We start from the raw sequence: 19,075 nt of genomic DNA on the forward strand, positions 1-19,075 counted from the left end.
CTCCTCTAGCGGACAGAAAGAAGATGGTAAACTTCTGTTTTAGATCAACCACACTTTTAACTATATTGTCCAGGCCGTAAACCATGGTTCATCTTAACCACCGTTAGTGACAAGACAGCTTTATGCCTGGAAGTTTGCTTGTTTCCATTATCCACAGTTTAGATGAACCTGTTTGTCCAGATTTAGACAACATGGCAAGCGGTGGTTAACCAAAAGCAGAAGGTTCTGTATTTCTACTCACAGTCTACTCAAAGAAGGGGGCGAGTGCAAATTAGTTTGGCAACCCGATAAAAGTCATTTATGCAGGGCTACTCTGTGCTTAGAAGATCAGACATGAACCAGGAGCCCCAGATTCAATTCTGTGCTTAGTCACCAATTCAGTGAGTGACCTTGGAAACAGTTCAGTTCTGCAGCCATAAAATGGGAACATTAGAAGCATGCCTGCACCATCTGGGGCTGATGGGAATTGTAATCCACAATATCTTGAGGGCACCAGGTTGGGGGTGGCTGTTCTAGAACTTAGTCTAACAACTGAATTATGTTCCTGTTTTCAAGAGCAGGTCAGTGCCTATTGCTTTGTTATTTCCTAGTTCATCTTGTTGTAACAGCTTTCTGCTTTTATAGCATGCACTTACTTTTAATTGGATTGCATAGCTTTGTGTTTGTAACCCTTGATCATAAGACATGTTGAGAGCTTTTGGTAGATAAGTGACTAACAAAGATAAAAGGAAATATTCAGTTCTCATACTATAAACCAATTGCCGATCCTGTGAATAAAGGGACTGGCTTGGACAAGTCCAGTCCAGCTGCAAGAAAAGAAAAAGGTCTCTAGAGAAGTTGGAACTTGCTTACCATGACGCCAAGGATCTTTGGGTTCCACAGCCCCAGACACAATGTCTTCATCGGAAGGAAATGTGACATGTTTTGCACCAGGCTTCAGTTTCCCATCATCAGCAGGCAGAGAACCATGGCTTGTTTGGTCATCTTCTGGACTCTCTCTACTTGTTGCTTCCAAGCCTAAACAACAGTTCTGAGAAGAGGAGTCCAATTTTTCCTGCAAACAGTTGTTCTGTTGAGAACATTTTTCAGCAACCGTAAGGCATTCTCCAGCAGCTGTGGCCAAAGGAGGATTATTACAGGCCACCTTATTTGCCAGCGACTCTTCCTGTAGCGGATGGCTCAAAGTCTCTTTCCCCAATGGCTGCAACTGCTCCTCTGCCAGATCACAGCGCTCAGTATCTTTCAAATCCTCCTTTGAAGGACATGCAGTAGAATTGCCCACCATCTCTCTGCCAGGATGGCTCCCTAGCGTGGGAGTGCTGTGCGTGAGGTTTTCTGTATTCTGAAGATGTGTTGAAAAGTCCAAAGCCTCTTGAAGTTTTGTCCCACCTTGACTGCCGTCCACTCGAGAGACAGCCCAAGGATCAGAAGCCCTTAGCAGGCCCTCCTCTTCCTTCTGCACAGCAGGAGGTGGCAGCAGCAGCATGAGGTGGTCCCCCTCAGCAGCTTTCCCTTGCTGCTGCTGCATGGGGGAGACTTGTACACACTCCATGGCCAGGCAAGCGTGATATGTTTCTGTCAGGGAGAGGTCTCCTTCTTCCCTTCTCATGGAGTCATTACTGAGGGGTCACCTCCTGTCTCTTTTTCACCTTCCCTCACCTGGCAAGAAAAGGCTCCCAAGGTCTCCAGACCCTTTCCTCCCAGCAATGGTGCAATGAGACCATGAATGAAGAATGGGATCACCTGGAGGAGGATGCAGGGAGGACCCCTGCCTTTTTGGTACAAGAAATAGAACCTTTACTTAGGGTTGGAGGAGAGCGAGCAAGACAAAAAGGGCACCACTTTAAATGGGCTTGGGTCAATTTCTGTGAAGATTTGGCAGGGCACGGAAATATTTTGCTGGTCTGGAAAATGTGGAATGCTCCCTTGCCCGTTATGTTTTTACCCAGTAGGGGTAAACAATGGAGTGTTAGTATACTGGTTGAAGGACTGATTGGAACTAACACCTGCAGAATAGAAAAAGGTCCAACAGAAAAGGAACAAAATGGGGCCAACGTCTGCTCCAGAGGCCCAGGAAAGGAAATGCACAGGTTCCTTGTGAAAGCGAGGGCTATTGTAACAGGAAACAGTCCCGTCTGAGTAGTGTGGGAAGCTTATGTGCCTGTAGACTAAAAACACCTGCAGCATAAACAGGAATAGCTGGCAGAAGAGGGCTAAAAGGACTAGTGTCAAGCTGCAGAGGAAAATAAACCTCGCAGCTGCCCCGCTTTTACAGAAACAGGTGCCTGGGTATGCGTGGTAAGAACCAGAGAGCAATTAATGCCTCACAGGTAAGTAGGGACTCTCTGCCAAGCGTTTAAATGGAACAAGGTAAGTGCCCGCTCTCTTTTTTGGTGTGTGTGTGTGCTGGGGGGAGGGATGGCAAAAGGTATAAAAAAACGCTATGCTTTTGGAGGAAAGGTGATGCCTATCAAGATATCTGGGCTAGGGGGTGGGGTAGATAAACCGTGATTAGTAATGGAAAGTCGTAGAAAGGCTCTTCGTCGGCTGCTGAGGGGTAAGAGGGCCTTTGCTGATCCTCTGGCTCAGGGCTTTGGTGGTGGTGGTGGCAGGCTCGGAAAGGAAGGGGAAGAGGGGAGGGCTGGCGGGGCTGCCTGAGCCGAGGCAAACACGCACCCGGCGAGGCTGCAGGGGTAAAGAAGAGAAGAGGGAGCAGGTTCTTCGGTGCCGGTGGGGCCGAGAAGGGAGAGCAAAGGCGCCACACGCTCGGGACCGGCAGGGAGGGATGATGGAGGGCCGGGCAGGTGCGCGCGCGAGAGAGAGGCCCGTCCCGAGCGAGCGGCCCCCTCCCGCGGTGCCGCCGCTTCAGCCAGGGACGGACCCGAGAGAAGCCTCCTCGCAGTCTTCTTTCGCCGCCGCCGCCAGCAGCGAGTGCGCCAGCGGCCTGCGCATCCGCCGAGGCCCTTTCCGCGCGTGCGGGTGGAACAGCCTCCGCGACCACAGGAGCCTCCGCGCGGGGTTTCTCCCTCCCTCGGCAAACCCAGCGGCGGCGGTGGCGGCTCTACCTTCGTCCCCCTCAGCGGCGGCGGCTCCTCTGGCAAAACACCCACCTCACGCTCGGAGCCGACAGGGTCACGTGCCCCCCTTTCCGGCGCTCGGATTGGCTGGCCGGCGGACGGCGGTGGTTGTTTTTTTAAAACGCAGCCAAGCTTGCCCCCTCCTTTCCTTCCCACACTCACTTCTCGGCCCCCACCTTCCCTTTCGCCAGGCGACAGCCAGCTGCTTTTCAGCTACGGCACTTTCGACAACAGCGGCCTCGGGTGAGGGGGGGGCGGGGCGGCGCGGGATAAACCTGCCAGTGCTGCTTTTCGCGTGGGGCGGCAAAAAGCAAATATTGTATTATTATTATTAGTCGTCTTCGCATCCTCCTGCCCAAGCGGCGAAGAGGGAAATGGAAGGATGGGTGTCCTCGAATGTGCTGACCGCGAGACAGGGAATGGCGGAGCACGGAGGGCCTCCTGATCATGACGTAACGATCACGCGCTTCCCTTTCATCTTTCATCCCACCAATCGCTAGGAGGAGCGGGAGGCGGGGTGCAGGCACATGGGCCAACGCCGCTCGCCGCCGCCTAGGGGCATACAGGGCAGAGTCATAGAGTTCCCAGTCCTCCTACTACCAGAGGGGATCTTTTTAAAAAAGATAAGGGAAGAGCGGCTTGTCGTCCGCTCATATAATAATATACTTCCGGGTGAAGAGGCTGCTTCTTCCTGTCCCGGCCGCCAACGTGCTGAGTGCTTTGAGGCCCGCAATTTTGAGCGGAACGGTTTGGGGTTGCCATGACGACTTGAGGGGACCGAACCAAGGCCTATGCAGGTTAGTCGGCGTTAACTGAATTGTTTCATAACTGAGAGGCAACCTTTATGGCCAGAGAGAGGAGCGTCTGTTTTCAAAGAGTTTATAGCTCAATACAGGATGTGGGAAGAAAATAATGGGCGGAGGGAAGCTATTAAATTTGAAGTAATGGAAGCGTTTGGGCCTGGCGTCGTGACCAGGCGAAGCTCAAGGGTGCTTTCTGGGGAACTCAGTCATGGAGCATCTCTGTCTGCCCTCACCCCTGACACCACATAGGTCGCAAGGTATGGCATAGGTGGGGACGGTTCGTAAGGTATGGGATAGGTGGCAACTAGGGTTGAGCCAAATTTGGCCCACAGACTAGCAATTCCCAACCCCTATTTTGGACTATAACTCCCAGCCTGGTGGCTAAGGCCAGATTATAAACTAACCCATGTAGGGGATGGAGAAATATATTATATCCGGTGCTTTTTTCTAAAAAAAATAATATGTTTAGGGGTACCTCGGGTTACATACGCTTCAGGTTACATACGCTTCAGGTTACAGACTCCGCTAACCCAGAAATAGTGCTTCAGGTTAAGAATAGTGCTTCAGGTTAAGCTGCTGAATTGCAACTCATTACCAAACTTAAAACCATGGAGAGACCTGGTCTGAACAAAGACATTGGATTCTTATCTCATTATACATGACAAAGCCATTTTTCACCTTCTCACCCCTTGCTTTTTCCTGTAAGACCTATTGCAGTCGTTAAGAGTCGTCAACAGGCTCATCCCAGCTATCTGCCAACCACCCATTCCCACCACCCTTCTGAGTAATACCCCTCCCCACCTTCTCACTATATAGAAGGATCTGGCAACTTCTGTTTCAGTGTATCTGAAGAAGTGTGCATGCACACGAAAGCTCATACCAAGAACTAACTTAGTTGGTCTTTAAGGTGCTACTGGAAGGAAAAAATTTTTTTTGTTTTGACTATGGCAGACCAACACGGCTACCTATCTGTATCAGGTTAAGAACTTTGCTTCAGGATGAGAACAGAAATCGTGCTCCAGCGGCGCAGCAGCAGCAGGAGACCCCATTAGCTAAAGTGATGCTTCAGGTTAAGAACAGTTTCAGGTTAAGTACAGACCTCCGGAACGAATTAAGTACTTAACCCGAGGTACCACTGTACTCTCATTTTGACTCAAGACAATCACCATTTAATAGTTCAAATCGGAAAAAATAAATACAGTAAATGGACCCAGAAAAAAGCATTGATCATTCCATCTCTCATATATATGCATATGCATCCCAAGGTATGTGGTTATTTGCTACGGTGCAATAGGAAACTCCCATTAATCAAGGCCCATTGTGCCCATTATGTTGGTTAACCTTCATAATAAAATGCTTTCCTCTGAGTTGCTTTTAATACTAAAAATAGCCTCAAGCTATATAAGAGAGAGGGCATGATTCAGTTTTAATATATGTCTGTATTCTTTAAAGTTTAATAGTAAGAATCATGTTATTCAGGTTTCATTTTAATTTTTAATTACAGCACCTGTTACTTTTCTATTATTGATTGGCTCTACCCAGCTTCTGATTCTCAAAAGCTATTCCCACGCTAAGTCTTCCTGGGTCTCTGGTTAATTTATTTTTCTCTTGCCCTGCTCTGCATTTGGTTTAGTTGCTCACTCTGATGTGTTTTTGATAGTGTGGTTTTTCAGTGTCCGCCCTTTAGTGTACGTAGCTTCCTTGGATGTCTTGATGACAGGAAGGTGGGGTAAAAGTGTTTAGAGGTATTTTCTTGCTGTTCTAAGCCTTGCATCCTGTCCAGCCCATTTCAGACCTGTAAAGTGGAATCCATGATACTGGCTCTGTCTCTCTACATTACTTACTTTGGAGTGCACTATTAACTCTGACATCTCTTTCATAAAGCTTCAATGTTGCATCTTAGCCCATTTTCTTACACCCATATTTCATCTTTTTAAAAAGAAGAAAAACATCAACAAAAGCTGTACAGTTTATTTCACAATTGTATACATTTTTTAATGGACACAGAAGTAGAAATCTTGTGCCCTTTGAAAAACTTTCCCCAGCCAAGTGGCCTCCAGATTTTTTGGATTACAACTTTCACCATCCCATTGTAGTCCCAACAACAATGGGCGTGGCTGTGTGCCAGTTTGGAGAAGGCTGACTTAAAACAGTGCACTAAAATGCACCATATTCCTGTTGAGTGCTACATTTCTCCCCACCACATTCCTCAGAGCTTTTTGTCCCTTTCCATGCTATGAAGCAGAACTTGAGACTTGCCTTGAGACACCAAGTAGGGGCTTAGAAGCAATGACTAGCAAGGTGCGTTTTCAGTGTATATAGTGAGAAGCAGCGTGGATAAAAGCAATGATTTAAAAAACTAAAATCAGAATTTTTTTATTTAAATTGGATTTTTTTTAATTTAAATTGGATTTTAAAAAATAAAATGCTTTTGGAGGAAAAATGTTTCTAAAGATGGTTTTCTATTTAAGTTACATTATAGTCTAAATGCTATTCATCAGGAAATAAGGATTAGTTTGGGTTAAACCACAGAGCCTAGGACTTGCCGATCAGAAGGTCGGCGGTTTGAATCCCCGCGATGGGGTGAGCTCCTGTTGCTTGGTTCCAGCTCCTGCCAACCTAGCAGTTCGAAAGCACGTCAAAGTGCAAGTAGATAAATAGGTGCCGTTCCGGCAGGAAGGAAAACGGCGTTTTCGTTCGCTGCTCTGGTTTGCCAGAAGCAGCTTAGTCATGCTGGCCACATGACCCGGAAGCTGTACGCTGGCTCCCTTGGCCAGTAAAGCAAGATGAGCGCCGCAACCCCAGACTGGACCTAATGTCAGGGGTCCCTTTACCTTATGTAGCATGAGGCTTTATATGCAATGTTTAAATTTTTGGGTAAATGAATTCCATTAATCCATTCACAATGTCATGCTCTTCCAGAGGTTTCTGTAAGATTACAGTGGTACCTCAGGTTAAGTACTTAATTCATTCTGGAGGTCCGTACTTAACCTGAAACTGTTCTTAACCTGAAGCACCACTTTAGCTAATGGGGCCTCCTGCTGCTGCCGCGCCGCCGGAGCCCGATTTCTGTTCTCATCCTGAAGCAAAGTTCTTAACCTGAAGCACTATTTCTGGGTTAGCGGAGTCTGTAACCTGAAGCGTATGTAACCTGAAGCGTATGTAACCTGAGGTACCACTGTATTTGGGGCAGCTTTTCTAAAGAGAAGATATTATCACAGATGCTTGTTTTTGCAGTTCTCAAAAGTGTGAATTTGTGTCTGCAGAGATAACATGCCTTCTCTTCACAAGAAAAATGTTATAAAATAAACATACAGAGTTGAGAAAAAAACTTTAATCCCATTGTTCCTTTGCAAATTTATATACACAGAATATAATTCCAAGAGGTTCAATGAATAGATTTGTTTTGAATGGAATAGATCTGCATAAGTAGCGAAGTGTGAAGCAGTAAAAATGAAAGTGCAACCTTGTGAGCAGAATACTCCACAAGTCTTGGGATCTTTGTGTAATACTTGTGCAAGTCAGTAATTTTTGATAAAACTGTAAAAAGTACTCTGGAAATTTATTATTCCAAAAAATAAAACCTTCATCTGGTTGCAAATATTAAGATTATACCACCAAGAATGAGTCTTTCTGTAAAAAAAATGATTTCAACCAAGTCTTACTGACTAGTGATTTAAATCGATTTGATTTAAATCAAATCCAACCTGGTCAGAAGAAAGTGCTGACTCCCCACCAGTAAGATATGGACCACCTGCTCTCTTGTGTCAGTCTCTTGCTGCCTTTTTGTCCACACATTTGGTGCAGTAAGGTTTATGATGCTCCTCTGCTTAGAAACAACCCCCAGGGGTATTAGGCTCTTAATTCAGGGGTGGAGAACCCTCAGCCCTTCAGGTGCTGCTGGAGCACACCTTCTGTCATTCCTGACTAGTGGCAGACTAGATTCCAGACTGGACTGGAATCCACATCCCTGCTGTAAAGTGTTAGGGAGGGCTACATGTTTCACACAACAGCTGCTGGGAGCACGATGCTATTTTTTCACCCAAAATGTCAGTTCCAGCAGAATTGACAACCACTGCTCTCCTCTACTGGAAAAGCACTCTGACAGAGAGCTTCTATTTTAGAGCAGGAATCAGGGAAAACTGTGGTCCTTCAAGCATTGTAGGGCCATTGGCTGTGCAGCCTGGGGTCCGTGAGAGCTGGGAGTCCAGCAAGTTTGAAGAGCCACAGGTTCCCCATAAACAATGTGTGAAAAGTCATCCAGCTCTCCCAAATCATCTTTTCAGGAATGTCTGGTGCTGATTCTCTTTGGTCATGTGAATTCACCTTTAGTGGCAACCACACCGTCACACAGTTTTCACCTTGGTTTAAGGATGCTCACTGTGACAGGCTTGGTAGCTTTCTCATTTATTGCTCAACTAAAGGTCATCACAGTTTAAAACAACAACAGCAGCTATTCATCGTATAGAGAACTTGATGAGGCGTGATAAGAATATGAGAATTCTGCCTTGTTGAATCAGAGGCAAGGTACATCTGTCTCGTACAGCAGGCTGGTGATAGCCTTTGCCTGTTTGCCTTTGGTGTTAAATCATATGCTGCCTCTGTGCCCAGATATCCCATGTATCTCATAGCTGAGCCATCTAATCTTCTGGCTGTCCCCCCTCCCTTGTGGTAGGAAGTTCCAGACATTAATTCCATGTTGCCTGAAGAAATACTCGTGACGGTTCCAAGCCCTCTGCTTGGGTTACCTGAGAGGAGGCTTATCCCTGCTGTGTGGTTTCTACCGGCACCCACAACCCTCCACCACCATGTCCTGGTACGACTTCAGGACCACCATGTCGTGTTGGTCCAGGTAGAGCATAGCGATGGGGCTGAGGTCCGTCGGGACGCAGCACGCCTTGGGCACCCTGGAGTTCACCGAGCTCAGCATGGTCTGCACCACAGCGTGGCTGGAGGAGTTCATGTGGTCGGCCAGCGGGAACCGGCACTCCCCGGAGCAGTAGAAAGCGTGGTAGCCGCTGGGGGCAACTATCCAGTCGTTCCACCCAACCTCCTTGAAATCTACAAACAGGCGCTGCCTCCGGCACCTTGTGCTGGCTTTGGCCTTGGGCTTCAGGCCTTTGCGTTTGCTGCGGGAGGCTGGCCCCTTGGGGGCTCTTCGGCCTCCTTTCTGGGTTAGTCCACCCGGCTGGCTCCTGCTTTGTCTCTTCCCACGAGTCAAAGGCTGCCCCCTCCGGTCGTGACTGTAGGTGACCAGCAGAGGCCTTTCTAGAGCCCACTGGGCCTCCTCCTCTCCGGGAGACCGCCTTGCACGAAGCGGAGCCTGGTGCTGAGGAAGCTCGTGGCTGCCGTTGGGGTGCTCCACCTCAATGAGAAACCCAATGTGGGGCCTTTGGCCTTCGGCCCTCTGGAAAGCAGCGGTCACGTCAAAGCTCTCCCACTTGGGCTGCTTGGGAGCCAAGAATCTGCGAGCCAGGAGGAGACTGCTATTGTTTCCGGAAACGGGTAGGGGGCCCATTGCGTGGTATATGTTGATGTGGAAACCCCTGCTTTCCTTCTGCGAGTGGTACAGGCGCAGCTCCAGGGCGGTCAGGTCCTCTTCCACAGGCAGCAAGGTCAGGTTGAACAGGAAGTAGAGCGAACCATCTACGGCTTCAGGGGTGTTTTCCAGATCCTCTAGATGTGAAACAGAAGCCGGAAAGGGATTGAGGACTGAGTGTTTGGGGCTGGTGTGAGGAACCTTTGGCCTTGCAGATGTTGCTGAAGTACAGCTCCCATCGCCCCTGGCCTTGGGCCAAGCTTGCTGGGTCTGGTGGGAGTTGTAGTTCAGCAACATTCACAAAGGCTGCCCATGCCAGGACTGCAGGAATTGCCTTCTTGCGTCCAACCAAGTGTCCATCTAGCCCGCTCTGTGTTTTGCCCCCTGCATCCAGCCAGGTGCTTCTAAGAAGCTCCCAAGCAACAGCTGTTCCCTGTCAATTGTCTCAAAGTTATTGTCCTAACTTTTTAAAATAAAAGAAAATACTTATTTGTGGCTATGCAGCGCACAGCACTTTTTTCTTAGACTGTTTTTGGGATTTTTAAAGAATCAGAACTGTATTTGGCATCCCTTTCTGTGAAGTAACATGTCCTTGCCTGAAGTGGTGCAGGGTTCCTATCTGCTGATAACACAAGCGCCTCCTGCCCTGTGTGTGGCTCTGTTGCCTTGCTTGCTCTGCAGGTGGCGCTGTAACCCAAGGCAAATCAGACACCTCCCAAAACCCAAGAGGAAAAAAGAAGAGATCTTCCTTAAGTATGGGGGTATTCTTGAAGTATCCTGGCATTAGGGAGCTTTCCTTTCCTTCCTCCTCAATGAAGCATGTTTGACCCTCAGAGTCAAAATGAGAATTGTAGAGTTGGAAGGGACCACAAGTGTCATCTAGTCAGTGCAACCCCCTGCAATGCAGGAATCTCTCAATGTGGGGTTTGAACCCACAACCCTGAGATTAAGAGTCTTGCGCTCTCCCAACTGAGCCTTCTACCAGGTCAGGCTATTTTGTCAGCCTCTTATTGTCAGCTGTGGCTGGCAGTGGCTCTCCAAGGACTGGGGCAAACAGAGGGGCTTTCCTTTTAACTGGGGGTGTCAAGGATTGAACTTGGGACCTTCTGCATGCAAAGCAAGGTTCCTGCCTGCTGAGCTACCTCTGTTTCCCTTTACGCAGTGCGGCCGCTTATCTACAGCTTTCCACCTCCCCTTCATCCCTGTCCCTGGCTCCCGGTTTTGTGCAGTCACTTCAAGGATGGAGAGCCTGTGGCTGTCTCTAGTTGGACTTCAGCTCCCATCAGCCCCTGCAGCTGGCATGCCCAATGTTCAGGGAGATGATGGGAGATGTAGTCTAGCAACTCCTGGAGGGCCTGGGCTAAATTTCCTCCTCTTTTCTCCCCTCTGCTGCTACCCCAACCAATTTTTCAAGGCCCCAGCCACCCCAACTGCCCAGACATGGAATTTGAAGGCGGACGTGGCAATCGCAAGCTCACCAACATGGTGGAAGGTGCGGATGGTGTTGGCTCTCCCGGCTTGTTCCTCCAGGAAGGGAAGATCTGTCTCTCTGAGGGAGGAGGGAGCCTTCCCCAAGCAGAACTGGTACAGATCCAGAAGATATTGGGGGACCACAAGCCCCGCCCTTGGCTCCGGGCGCCGTTGCAAGCCCAGGCGTCTCAGCAGGATGGTTTGGAGGGCTTGGATCGGGACCTGCTTTGAGGAGTCATGCTCGCCAACAGTTCCTGGAGAGGCCGCTAGGAGGCCTCCAGATCTCCAGAATTCAAGAGGTATAAGCAGGACCACCAAAACAGCCAAGTTACCAGAAACCATTGTGGAACTGGGGAAGGCAGAGGGAAGACAAAGACATGGTTGGTGAATGTGACTTGTAGACAGAATTGGATTTCCTGGGTTGTTGTTTTTCCCTTTTCCTCTCCACTCCCAGCCACCACCACCCCCCCCAAAAAAAACCAGAAAGGTAAAGAATGCATTTGACTTGGAATATGTAGATTAAACTATAGTTAAAGGGAGCCAGTCAGAAAGCTGGGTTGCCTTTTTAGCGTTGTGCCCCCTGCTGGTAGTGGGGTGAATTACCCCAGGCTGCACATCAGTATAATTTGATGCAGTTCAGTTAATTCTGTGGCATTAGGATATAGCCTCAGAGAGTGTATGCGTGTTAAATTTCTCCCAGACCGTCTCCGCAGGATGCTGCAGGGAAGTTGCTAGCAGAGGTCTTAGTGAGTATGAAAGAAGCCTGAAGAAAGATGCCTCCGCTGAGACTTTTGAACAGAGCAAAACCCTGGGGAGTTCAGATCCCTTTATTTTATCAAGTGCACATTTTGCTTTGCAAAAGGGTTTCAGTGCCAAAAAAAATGTGTTGCGAGAAGGCAGAGGGGCTTCTTGGAGCAAGCGAGTTAGATTATTGAGAGTGATGTGTGCTGTGTTTTTTTTTTTGTTTTTGTTTCAAGAGCATGTCTTTTGCCTTTGAAAGAATTCTGCGGTAGATAAGAGAAAGTCCTGGCCTTTGTTAATGTCTTGACATCCCTGCTCTTCCTTGATCTTCCATTTGCCTAGGCTTGGGGTGGGCAATCATGCCTGGTGCCTCACTCACCCTCCCAATAGCTTACCACAGAGGAAGTCATCCTCTGTCATCCGTAGAATTGTAGAGTTGGAAGAGCCCGCGAGGGTCATCTAGTCCAACCCCCTGCAATGTAGGAGTCTCAGCTAAAGAACCCCTGGCAGATGGCCACCCAATCTCTGTTTTAAAACCTCCAGCGGAGAAGAACCCACCGATGAAGGAGAGAAACTGAGGCACAGAGAGCTTGCCCTATAACACCCACGAAATGGGCACAGTTTGCTACAGGCCGACATTTGCAACTAGCCTTGACCATAAGCACTCATGTCAGCTGTACCCCGGAGATTGCACAAACCCTTTGAGGTGTTGTGCAGATGAATGTGGGAAGATTCTGGAACGGTGGCTGTAGCCTTGCCCTCAACGTGGCACCATGCACTAGTTGGGTGTGGTTTCTGCCAGAGGTGGGCAGGCAGACTGGCAAGTGGGTGGAGCTTCTCATGGGGGCATCTTGCTGCTGGATGCTGTCTTGAGACCCTCTTCACCAAGCCTCGGTTAATACATGTAAAATTAGGAGAACAAGCAAGGGCCCATCCAGGGCACTGCCCATAAGAGCCCTCTAAGCACGTCCACAAGGAGGGTAGTGTTGCTTTTCTGAAGTGTTGTTGACAGTGTGGATGTCCCGTTCCACCCTCGCCCCGCTCAGAAGTACTTACTTGCAAAGGTTGGGGCTGTTGGCAAGCATCCATTTTCCCCACTCCTGCAAATCCAGCAGTTTTTCCTTGCCGTTAGGTCTCTCCCAACCTTGCTGCTGCTGCTCTCAGGTCGCCCGAGCCAGGGAACAGCCCGCACTGCCCCATGGCTACCCCACTTCTCCCCAGTGACCTCCGTCGTCCTTCCCTCGCTCGGCAAGTGAGCCAGAGGCCGGCCAGCCTCCCAGCTCTTCTCCAGAGCGCTGGGGCTCTGCCCACCCTGCCTGTGGATGTGCCGTCCTCGCTGCCTTCAGGATGTGATGTCAACCAGGCCAGGAGGCCGAGCCAGAACAAACAAGTTTGTTGTGAGTTGTCGCCTCTTCGCTCTCTCCAGCAGAGCACGGTGGCCCATTTTCTGGACTCGCCACTCGCTTCGGCCCTGCCAGGACGGCAAGAGAGCTATGCCAGCTCTGGTCCCAGGTGGGGAACAGGAGGTGACTTGCATCTCCACCCCAGAAAATTATGGGACATCTGCTTCACCAGTTAACAGCTGGGCCAAGGACACGAGGTAGCCAAATTTGGCCGACTCTTCATCTCCCCACTGCCCAGTTAGCAACAAGGCCTGCAAAAACACCCAGAAGGTGCTGCTACCATGAGCCAAAATTGGTGACTTGACACTGTTTGAAGGCCGACCCTTCCAGTCTGAAATTTGGGCTGCCTACCACCTGGAGCTGACGTTTATCAACCTGCTACTAAGGCACACTCAAAAACAGGGACAGGTCACCCACCCCGATGCTTCGCTTGGCACGGGGCTAGTTTCCCAGCGTTTGTGCTGGCAGCCCAATTTACAAGCCTGCAAAGTCAATGCAGGCTTTTACATTGCAGCTTTGACTGCCCCCCCCCTTCTTCTTCAAAGTAACACGTGCAATTATTCTCAGGTCGCGTTCAAACAGAAGCTGGTGCCGTCCCAAAGGCACGAGCCTCGCCAGAAAAACAGCCAACCCGCCCCTTCCCCAGGCCCCGTTCTTCCTGGCGTGCTGCCCGGGAGTGCAGGAGATCTGGGCCAGGTCCTTATCAGGCCAGAGGGGGAGAGGGCTTTCAGGGGCCGGGGCTTCCTCCGCCACCAGACAGCACGCGCCGGGAACGAGCTGTCTGTGGAAAGAGCGCGTCAACAGGGCCTGAGGAGGAAGGCTGCGGTCATCGCCCAAGGCAGACTCTTGGAACAAACACACGGTGCAGGAATGTGGCCTCGTTGGGGACCTGGGTGAGGGGTTGGGGAAAGGTAATCTCCAGCAAGGCTGAAGCTGGCGGCATTCCCTCCCAGAAGCCTAAGCTGGAAAAAGGTCTTGGCTGCAGGCGCACATTAAGCCAGATTGAATGCGCAGCAGTTCGGCTGTCCTTTCCCAAGGCAGAATTGCAGTTCCTTAAGCTGGAGGCGTGCAGTATAGTGGCTGCTTTAGTTGAGATCCCTGCATTGCAGGAGGTTGGACTAGATGACCCTTGGGGTCTCTTTCAACTCTACAATTCTGGGATGCTTTTTCTTCATGCTCATGCTGGGGACCCTGACCACTAAGCAAGCCACCGTCATTCCCAAGCAGCAACTTGTGCTTTGAGTCCACCACCGACACCAGGAAAATTCTGTGGGAGCTTCCATGGAACGTGGTCCATTTGAACCACGGGAAGGTTTCCTCTGGTGCTCCAGAATTGAAAAACCAGGAGCTTTTTGTCTCCCACCAGGTGGTTCAGAGAGCATGCTGAACCTGTATGTGTCCTGGCTACCCACTTGAATGACTTTGGAAGACGATGGAGTAGATTCACGGAGTGTGTCACAGCACTGTCAGGCAAGGAATGTCCAGAAGGAGGAGTTAACTCTGTATTGTCAAAAGTACACTTACAAGTTGGGAAAGGCATGTCCACCCATGCTACCTCCCTCAACTACGCCAGGTTTCCCCCGATGAGGCAGTTGCTGCAACAGAGAGCCCTCGCCCCCAGATTATGTATATTCCCTACCCGAGTTTTGCACTGGCAGGTGCAGACTACGCCTGTGTGTAGCCTGCTTCTGCTCCTCCCACTTCAATCCTCTTCTAGTCCTGGGGCCCAGAGGGCAGAGATGCAGCAGGGAGCCTCTTCTGAGGACAGGCAGCCCTCTTGCAATCACACCCATGGCAGAACCTCACCCAGTGGCAACCGACTGGAAGGAGGCAAGACGGGCATGACAAATTGGGCAGAGAGGCAGCAGGAGGGCTGCTCTGTGGCTGGATCCTTTGAGCCTAGAGGACTGTGAATCATGCTGCTTTCTCCCAAAGCTAGTGCGTACTGCCCTGCCTTTTTGGAATCAGTCGTCCTCTGGGGGCACGTCTCCACTAAAAACCCAACAGAGGTCGACTGTCACGGGTTTTCCCATTGCAAGGGACTTTGGGAATTCCGAATCGGCCCAGGGGTTAACTGCCTCTTCTTCAAGCTACTGTCCACCAGGGATGCTGTGGAGAGGAAGCAGTACTGTAAATTCATTTTAGGTAACTAGACAGCATCTTAAAAAGTAGAGACATCACCTTGCCAACAAAGGTCCGTATAGTAAAAGCTATGGTTTTCCCAGTAGTGATGTATGGAAGTGAAAGCTGGACCATAAAGAAGGCTGATTGCTGAAGAATTGATGCTTTTGAATTATGGTGCTGGAGGAGACTCTTGAGAGTCCCATGGACTGCAAGAAGATCAAACCTATCCATTCTGAAGGAAATCAGCCCTGAGTGCTCACTGGAAGGACAGATCCTGAAGCTGAGGCTCCAAGACTTTGGCCACCTCATGAGAAGAGAAGACTCCCTGGAAAAGACCCTGATGCTGGGAAAGATGGAGGGCACAAGGAGAAGGGGACGACAGAGGACGAGATGGTTGGATAGCGTTCTCGAAGCTACCAGCATGAGTTTGACCAAACTGTGGGAGGCAGTGGAGGACAGAAGTGCCTGGCGTGCTCTGGTCCATGGGGTCACGAAGAGTCGGACACAACTAAACAACTCAACAACAACAACTAGAGTTACCTAGCGTTTGGCTAAAAGTCTAAGCTTCTGGATTCAGCAGCATCCATTTCTGGTCCAGGCCAACCCCTCTCGCTCTCCTCCTTGCACCAGAGTTGTCCTTGGCTGCCGGCGGCTGTTTCTCCAGCTCGCTGTGCAAAACATCCTCTTCGCCGCTGACCCTGGGCTTGGCTGCCCGCCACAGAGGATGTTGGCACAGTGAGGGAGCGTCAAGTTGGTGCCGCCACCGTCCAGAGGGGAAAACAGGCTGTCCTCGTGCAGCAGCACTTCCTGTTTACAGGCCCCCATAAGCCTGTGCTTAACCCTCTGCTGCCTGAAGACCAGCAGCCATGGCTACTTCAGGGGCCAAAGAGTTCCCAGCTGGCAAGAGTTCTGCCCTTAGCACAGGGCAGAAGTGACCCAAAATTCCAAGTCAGTGGCTCACCTCTCCCCTAAATCTACAGCACAGGGTGGGAATAATTTTTCATTCTCTTATGGGTAACGGGGGGGGGGGGGGGAGAACAGCCGTGCTGCATACCAGTGGTGGGCAGGGCCAGAGACAGAACTGGGCAGAGTAATGGGTGAGACTTGTCCTTTTGTACAGTGTGCTATATTCCAGCTGTGTGAAGGTCAGAGGTTTTCTAGCAAGAGGCTTCATCGCCATTGTAGGACACAGTCCAGGCAGGCAAAAGCACTTTAGGGGCAAGGTTGACAGAAAAGAGTAGCCTCGAGGGAGACCCAGGGGCTGGAAGGCTGCTTTTGCTCCGAGGTTCCCAACCCCTAACCTACCACCCACCTCGAACAAAAAGTACATTGCTTACCTAGAGCTGGTTGTCTTCAACCTTCTCACACCCCATGACCCACATTTAACTCAAACACACATTTGGAGACCCATTTCTCGAATCTTCTATTTGCACGGTGGTAGTGCTCCTGTTGACACCCGCCAGTTGAAGACAGGATGTGAAATTTGTCGCCATCTTGATCAGGTGTGAGAAATCCGAACATTAAGGCCACGGGACCTAGAAATCTTTGTAAGTCTGGGGTTTTTTCTCTCTCCTAGCGCAGAATCATAAGGTTCCTTTAACATACAAGCTTTTCTTTCAACATTAAAATGGGCTCATACCTCTCGTGATTATGGAACACAGCAACAAGAGCAAAAAATCCTGCAGTCTAGTTCAAACTGCTTAAACTACAGAGGTAACTTGGTCTGCTCAGCAAGGCGAATGGGAGGGCAGAATGTATTGTAAGCCATAGCAGCACCTACCTCCTGAATTATCCTTAAGAGTACCTACTGCTGTTGACACAAACAAGGCACCATTTGTATAACGTATTTCTCCTCTTTGCCAGCAGGGGTGCACGATGAAAGTGCCAGTTGCGGTCATCCGCCTGCCCCATGGACCCGACGGGTCAAGCCGTGGCTTCGATCCCAACTCTCCCCGTTTCCAGGCCCTTGGTCCTGCCAGCCTCTCCTCTGGGAGCACAGCAGACCTAGAGCAGGAGCAGCAAAGTCGTGTGACGCTTCGAGAACGCTACCTGCGCAGCCTCTCAGCCATGGCTGGGCGGCCCGTCAGATTCACCATGTACGAGAGGGTCAAGGTCACAGCTTTGTTTGGAGCGTCCGACATTGACATCCTGAACTTCCAGGTCTCCGAGCTTCAGACTCCACTGGGGATACAGAGAGAAGCGCTGCTCCGATGTTCGGACATCATCGCGTACTCCTTTGAGCTTTGACAGATCTGCCTTTTTACTATTAAAGCACCTTTTATAAGCAAGTGTTCAGTCCTTTGTGAGTCGCAGAGAGCAGGCTCGGTTTATTCCTAGCAGACATGTCCAGCGGGCTATAACAAATTAAGGAATGAGTTTGACCGCAGAGGAGGCTGCCTGCTACATCTCTTCATGATTCACTGTTCTGCACGCACTGCCTCCCACTCTGATTCTGGGTCTGTGTTGCAAGTAGGAGCTGTAACAAAATGTCACAGTATGAAGTGCTGCACCCCACCGCTTTGCTGTTTTGTTTCCCTAGTATTGCCAACATTACAAGCTCCCATTTTTGCTGTTTCAGGGGTCTCCCCCCAAGCCTGCTAATTCCTCCTCCTTGTGGGCAGCCCCATTTTAACTACGCTAGCAATGACACAGCATCAACACTGTAGAGGGAGTTATTGTACTTAAAAATGGGGTATCAGAGTTTTTAGGGGGCTAACCAGGTTGGGATAGCAGGCTTGCTGGTTTTTGAATGTAGATTATGTATATTTTTGAATTTCGTCGTTCTGTATGGGACAATGACAATAAAGATTATCATATCGTATTCTCTCATGCAATAAAGCATTGCAATACAGCAAATGCTGATTCAGCAGCTGCTTCTAAACAAATGGCAGGACTTAAAACCTTGCCTCCCTCATCCCTGGAGGGATGGCAGTTGGCTGCAGATGTTTGCTGCTGGGTCTCCTGTGTCCTTTGGCATTTACCTGAAACTAGCCGTGCAGTAGAAATTCTCAGCTGCTTCAGCTCAGATGAAAGTGAATGAAGGGGCCCTTAATTTTTTAAAATATGCATTGCAGCTCAGTTCAAGCTCGCACACAGGCCTGACTTTTTTGTTTATCCTTTTGAGTTTATCATAAGCCATCATGAAATATCCAGTTAGCCCACTGACCGCTAAGGACTCCAAGCCTCCTGGTCCCAGCCCCGGTGCTTTGATTCACACCGAGTTGCACACACACAGAACAGGATGCTGCCCTAGATAGGCTTTTGATTTGATCCAGCAAGGCTTTTGTGTCCAGAGAAGGGACCCCCTGGGTCATTTGTGCCTGCCCTTGGACTTATGTCACTATATTTCACTCTAGCACCCTGACTAGGGCTGGGCGATACAACATCCAAAACTGGTGTGAAGTCAATTTTGTGATACCAGTTTCATAATTTTTGACCTGCCAACACATCTCAAATCATGATTGTGTGTGTGTGTGTGTGCGTTCTGCAAAAATCACAATGCCTCTCTAGATTATTGCAGCCTGTTAGCTCTGCCAGCTCAGCTCTCCCCTGCCTCCTGCAGGGGAAGTGAATGACAAGAGCAGGCACCAGCAAAAATCACAATGCAGGAAAAACCGTGAAGCCAGCCAGTGCCTTGACATAGCTCCATCCTTCTTTCAGACACCATAATATCACTATACCACAATGTTTAGCTGGTGATATATCGCAGTGTTGAAAACCATGTCTCACCCACCCATCATTGGTGGGGGGGGGAAACCCCCTAAAGTAGAAGCAGGCTTCATTATCACATAGTAGTTGCTTTGATTTGTGCCTGTGCATATTGCTTCACAACTTTTGAGCTGAGAGGCTTATTCCCAGGCTGGCTCTGGAAACAAGCGGAAGTCCCTGGACTTCCCATCCTCACTCCTTTCTGCGTAT

At 49.7% G+C, this 19,075-nt stretch overlaps 3 protein-coding genes across 4 annotated transcripts in view; 1 reads left to right on the top strand and 2 right to left on the bottom strand.

The window, feature by feature from the left end:
- PPP1R37 (protein phosphatase 1 regulatory subunit 37) overlaps positions 1-3,247 on the bottom strand; it is a 47,923-nt gene extending 44,676 nt beyond the window's left edge. The window contains exon 1 of the mRNA XM_083626917.1: positions 853-3,247. Within this exon, the coding sequence (XP_083483043.1) occupies positions 853-1,609 (757 nt within the window). The 5' untranslated portion in view covers positions 1,610-3,247. The remainder of the gene's footprint in view (positions 1-852) is intronic.
- Positions 3,248-3,647: 400 nt separating this feature from the next.
- GEMIN7 (gem nuclear organelle associated protein 7) lies at positions 3,648-17,445 on the top strand. Of its 2 annotated transcripts, none has more exons than XM_083628213.1 (2): positions 3,648-3,874; positions 17,021-17,445. In XM_083628213.1, the coding sequence occupies exons 1-2, from the start codon at positions 3,869-3,871 to the stop codon at positions 17,402-17,404; spliced, it is 390 nt and encodes a 129-aa protein (XP_083484339.1). In that variant the 5' UTR covers positions 3,648-3,868; the 3' UTR covers positions 17,405-17,445. The 2 variants fall into 2 exon arrangements, with proteins under 2 accessions (XP_083484339.1, XP_083484340.1); XM_083628214.1 differs by having other exon boundaries at positions 3,689-3,874; positions 17,024-17,445.
- Positions 7,200-12,946, bottom strand: LOC310768801 (bone morphogenetic protein 2-like). The gene is made up of 3 exons (XM_083627594.1): positions 12,687-12,946; positions 10,898-11,238; positions 7,200-9,556 (listed from the first exon to the last, which is right to left on the bottom strand). Exons 1-3 carry the CDS (start codon positions 12,713-12,715, stop codon positions 8,661-8,663), a joined length of 1,266 nt encoding a protein of 421 aa, XP_083483720.1. The 5' UTR covers positions 12,716-12,946; the 3' UTR covers positions 7,200-8,660.
- Positions 17,446-19,075: the final 1,630 nt, after the last annotated feature.

This window comes from Podarcis filfolensis, assembly GCF_964270895.1.
Source record: "Podarcis filfolensis genome assembly, chromosome: 8".
Taxonomy (NCBI): Eukaryota; Metazoa; Chordata; class Lepidosauria; order Squamata; family Lacertidae; genus Podarcis; species Podarcis filfolensis.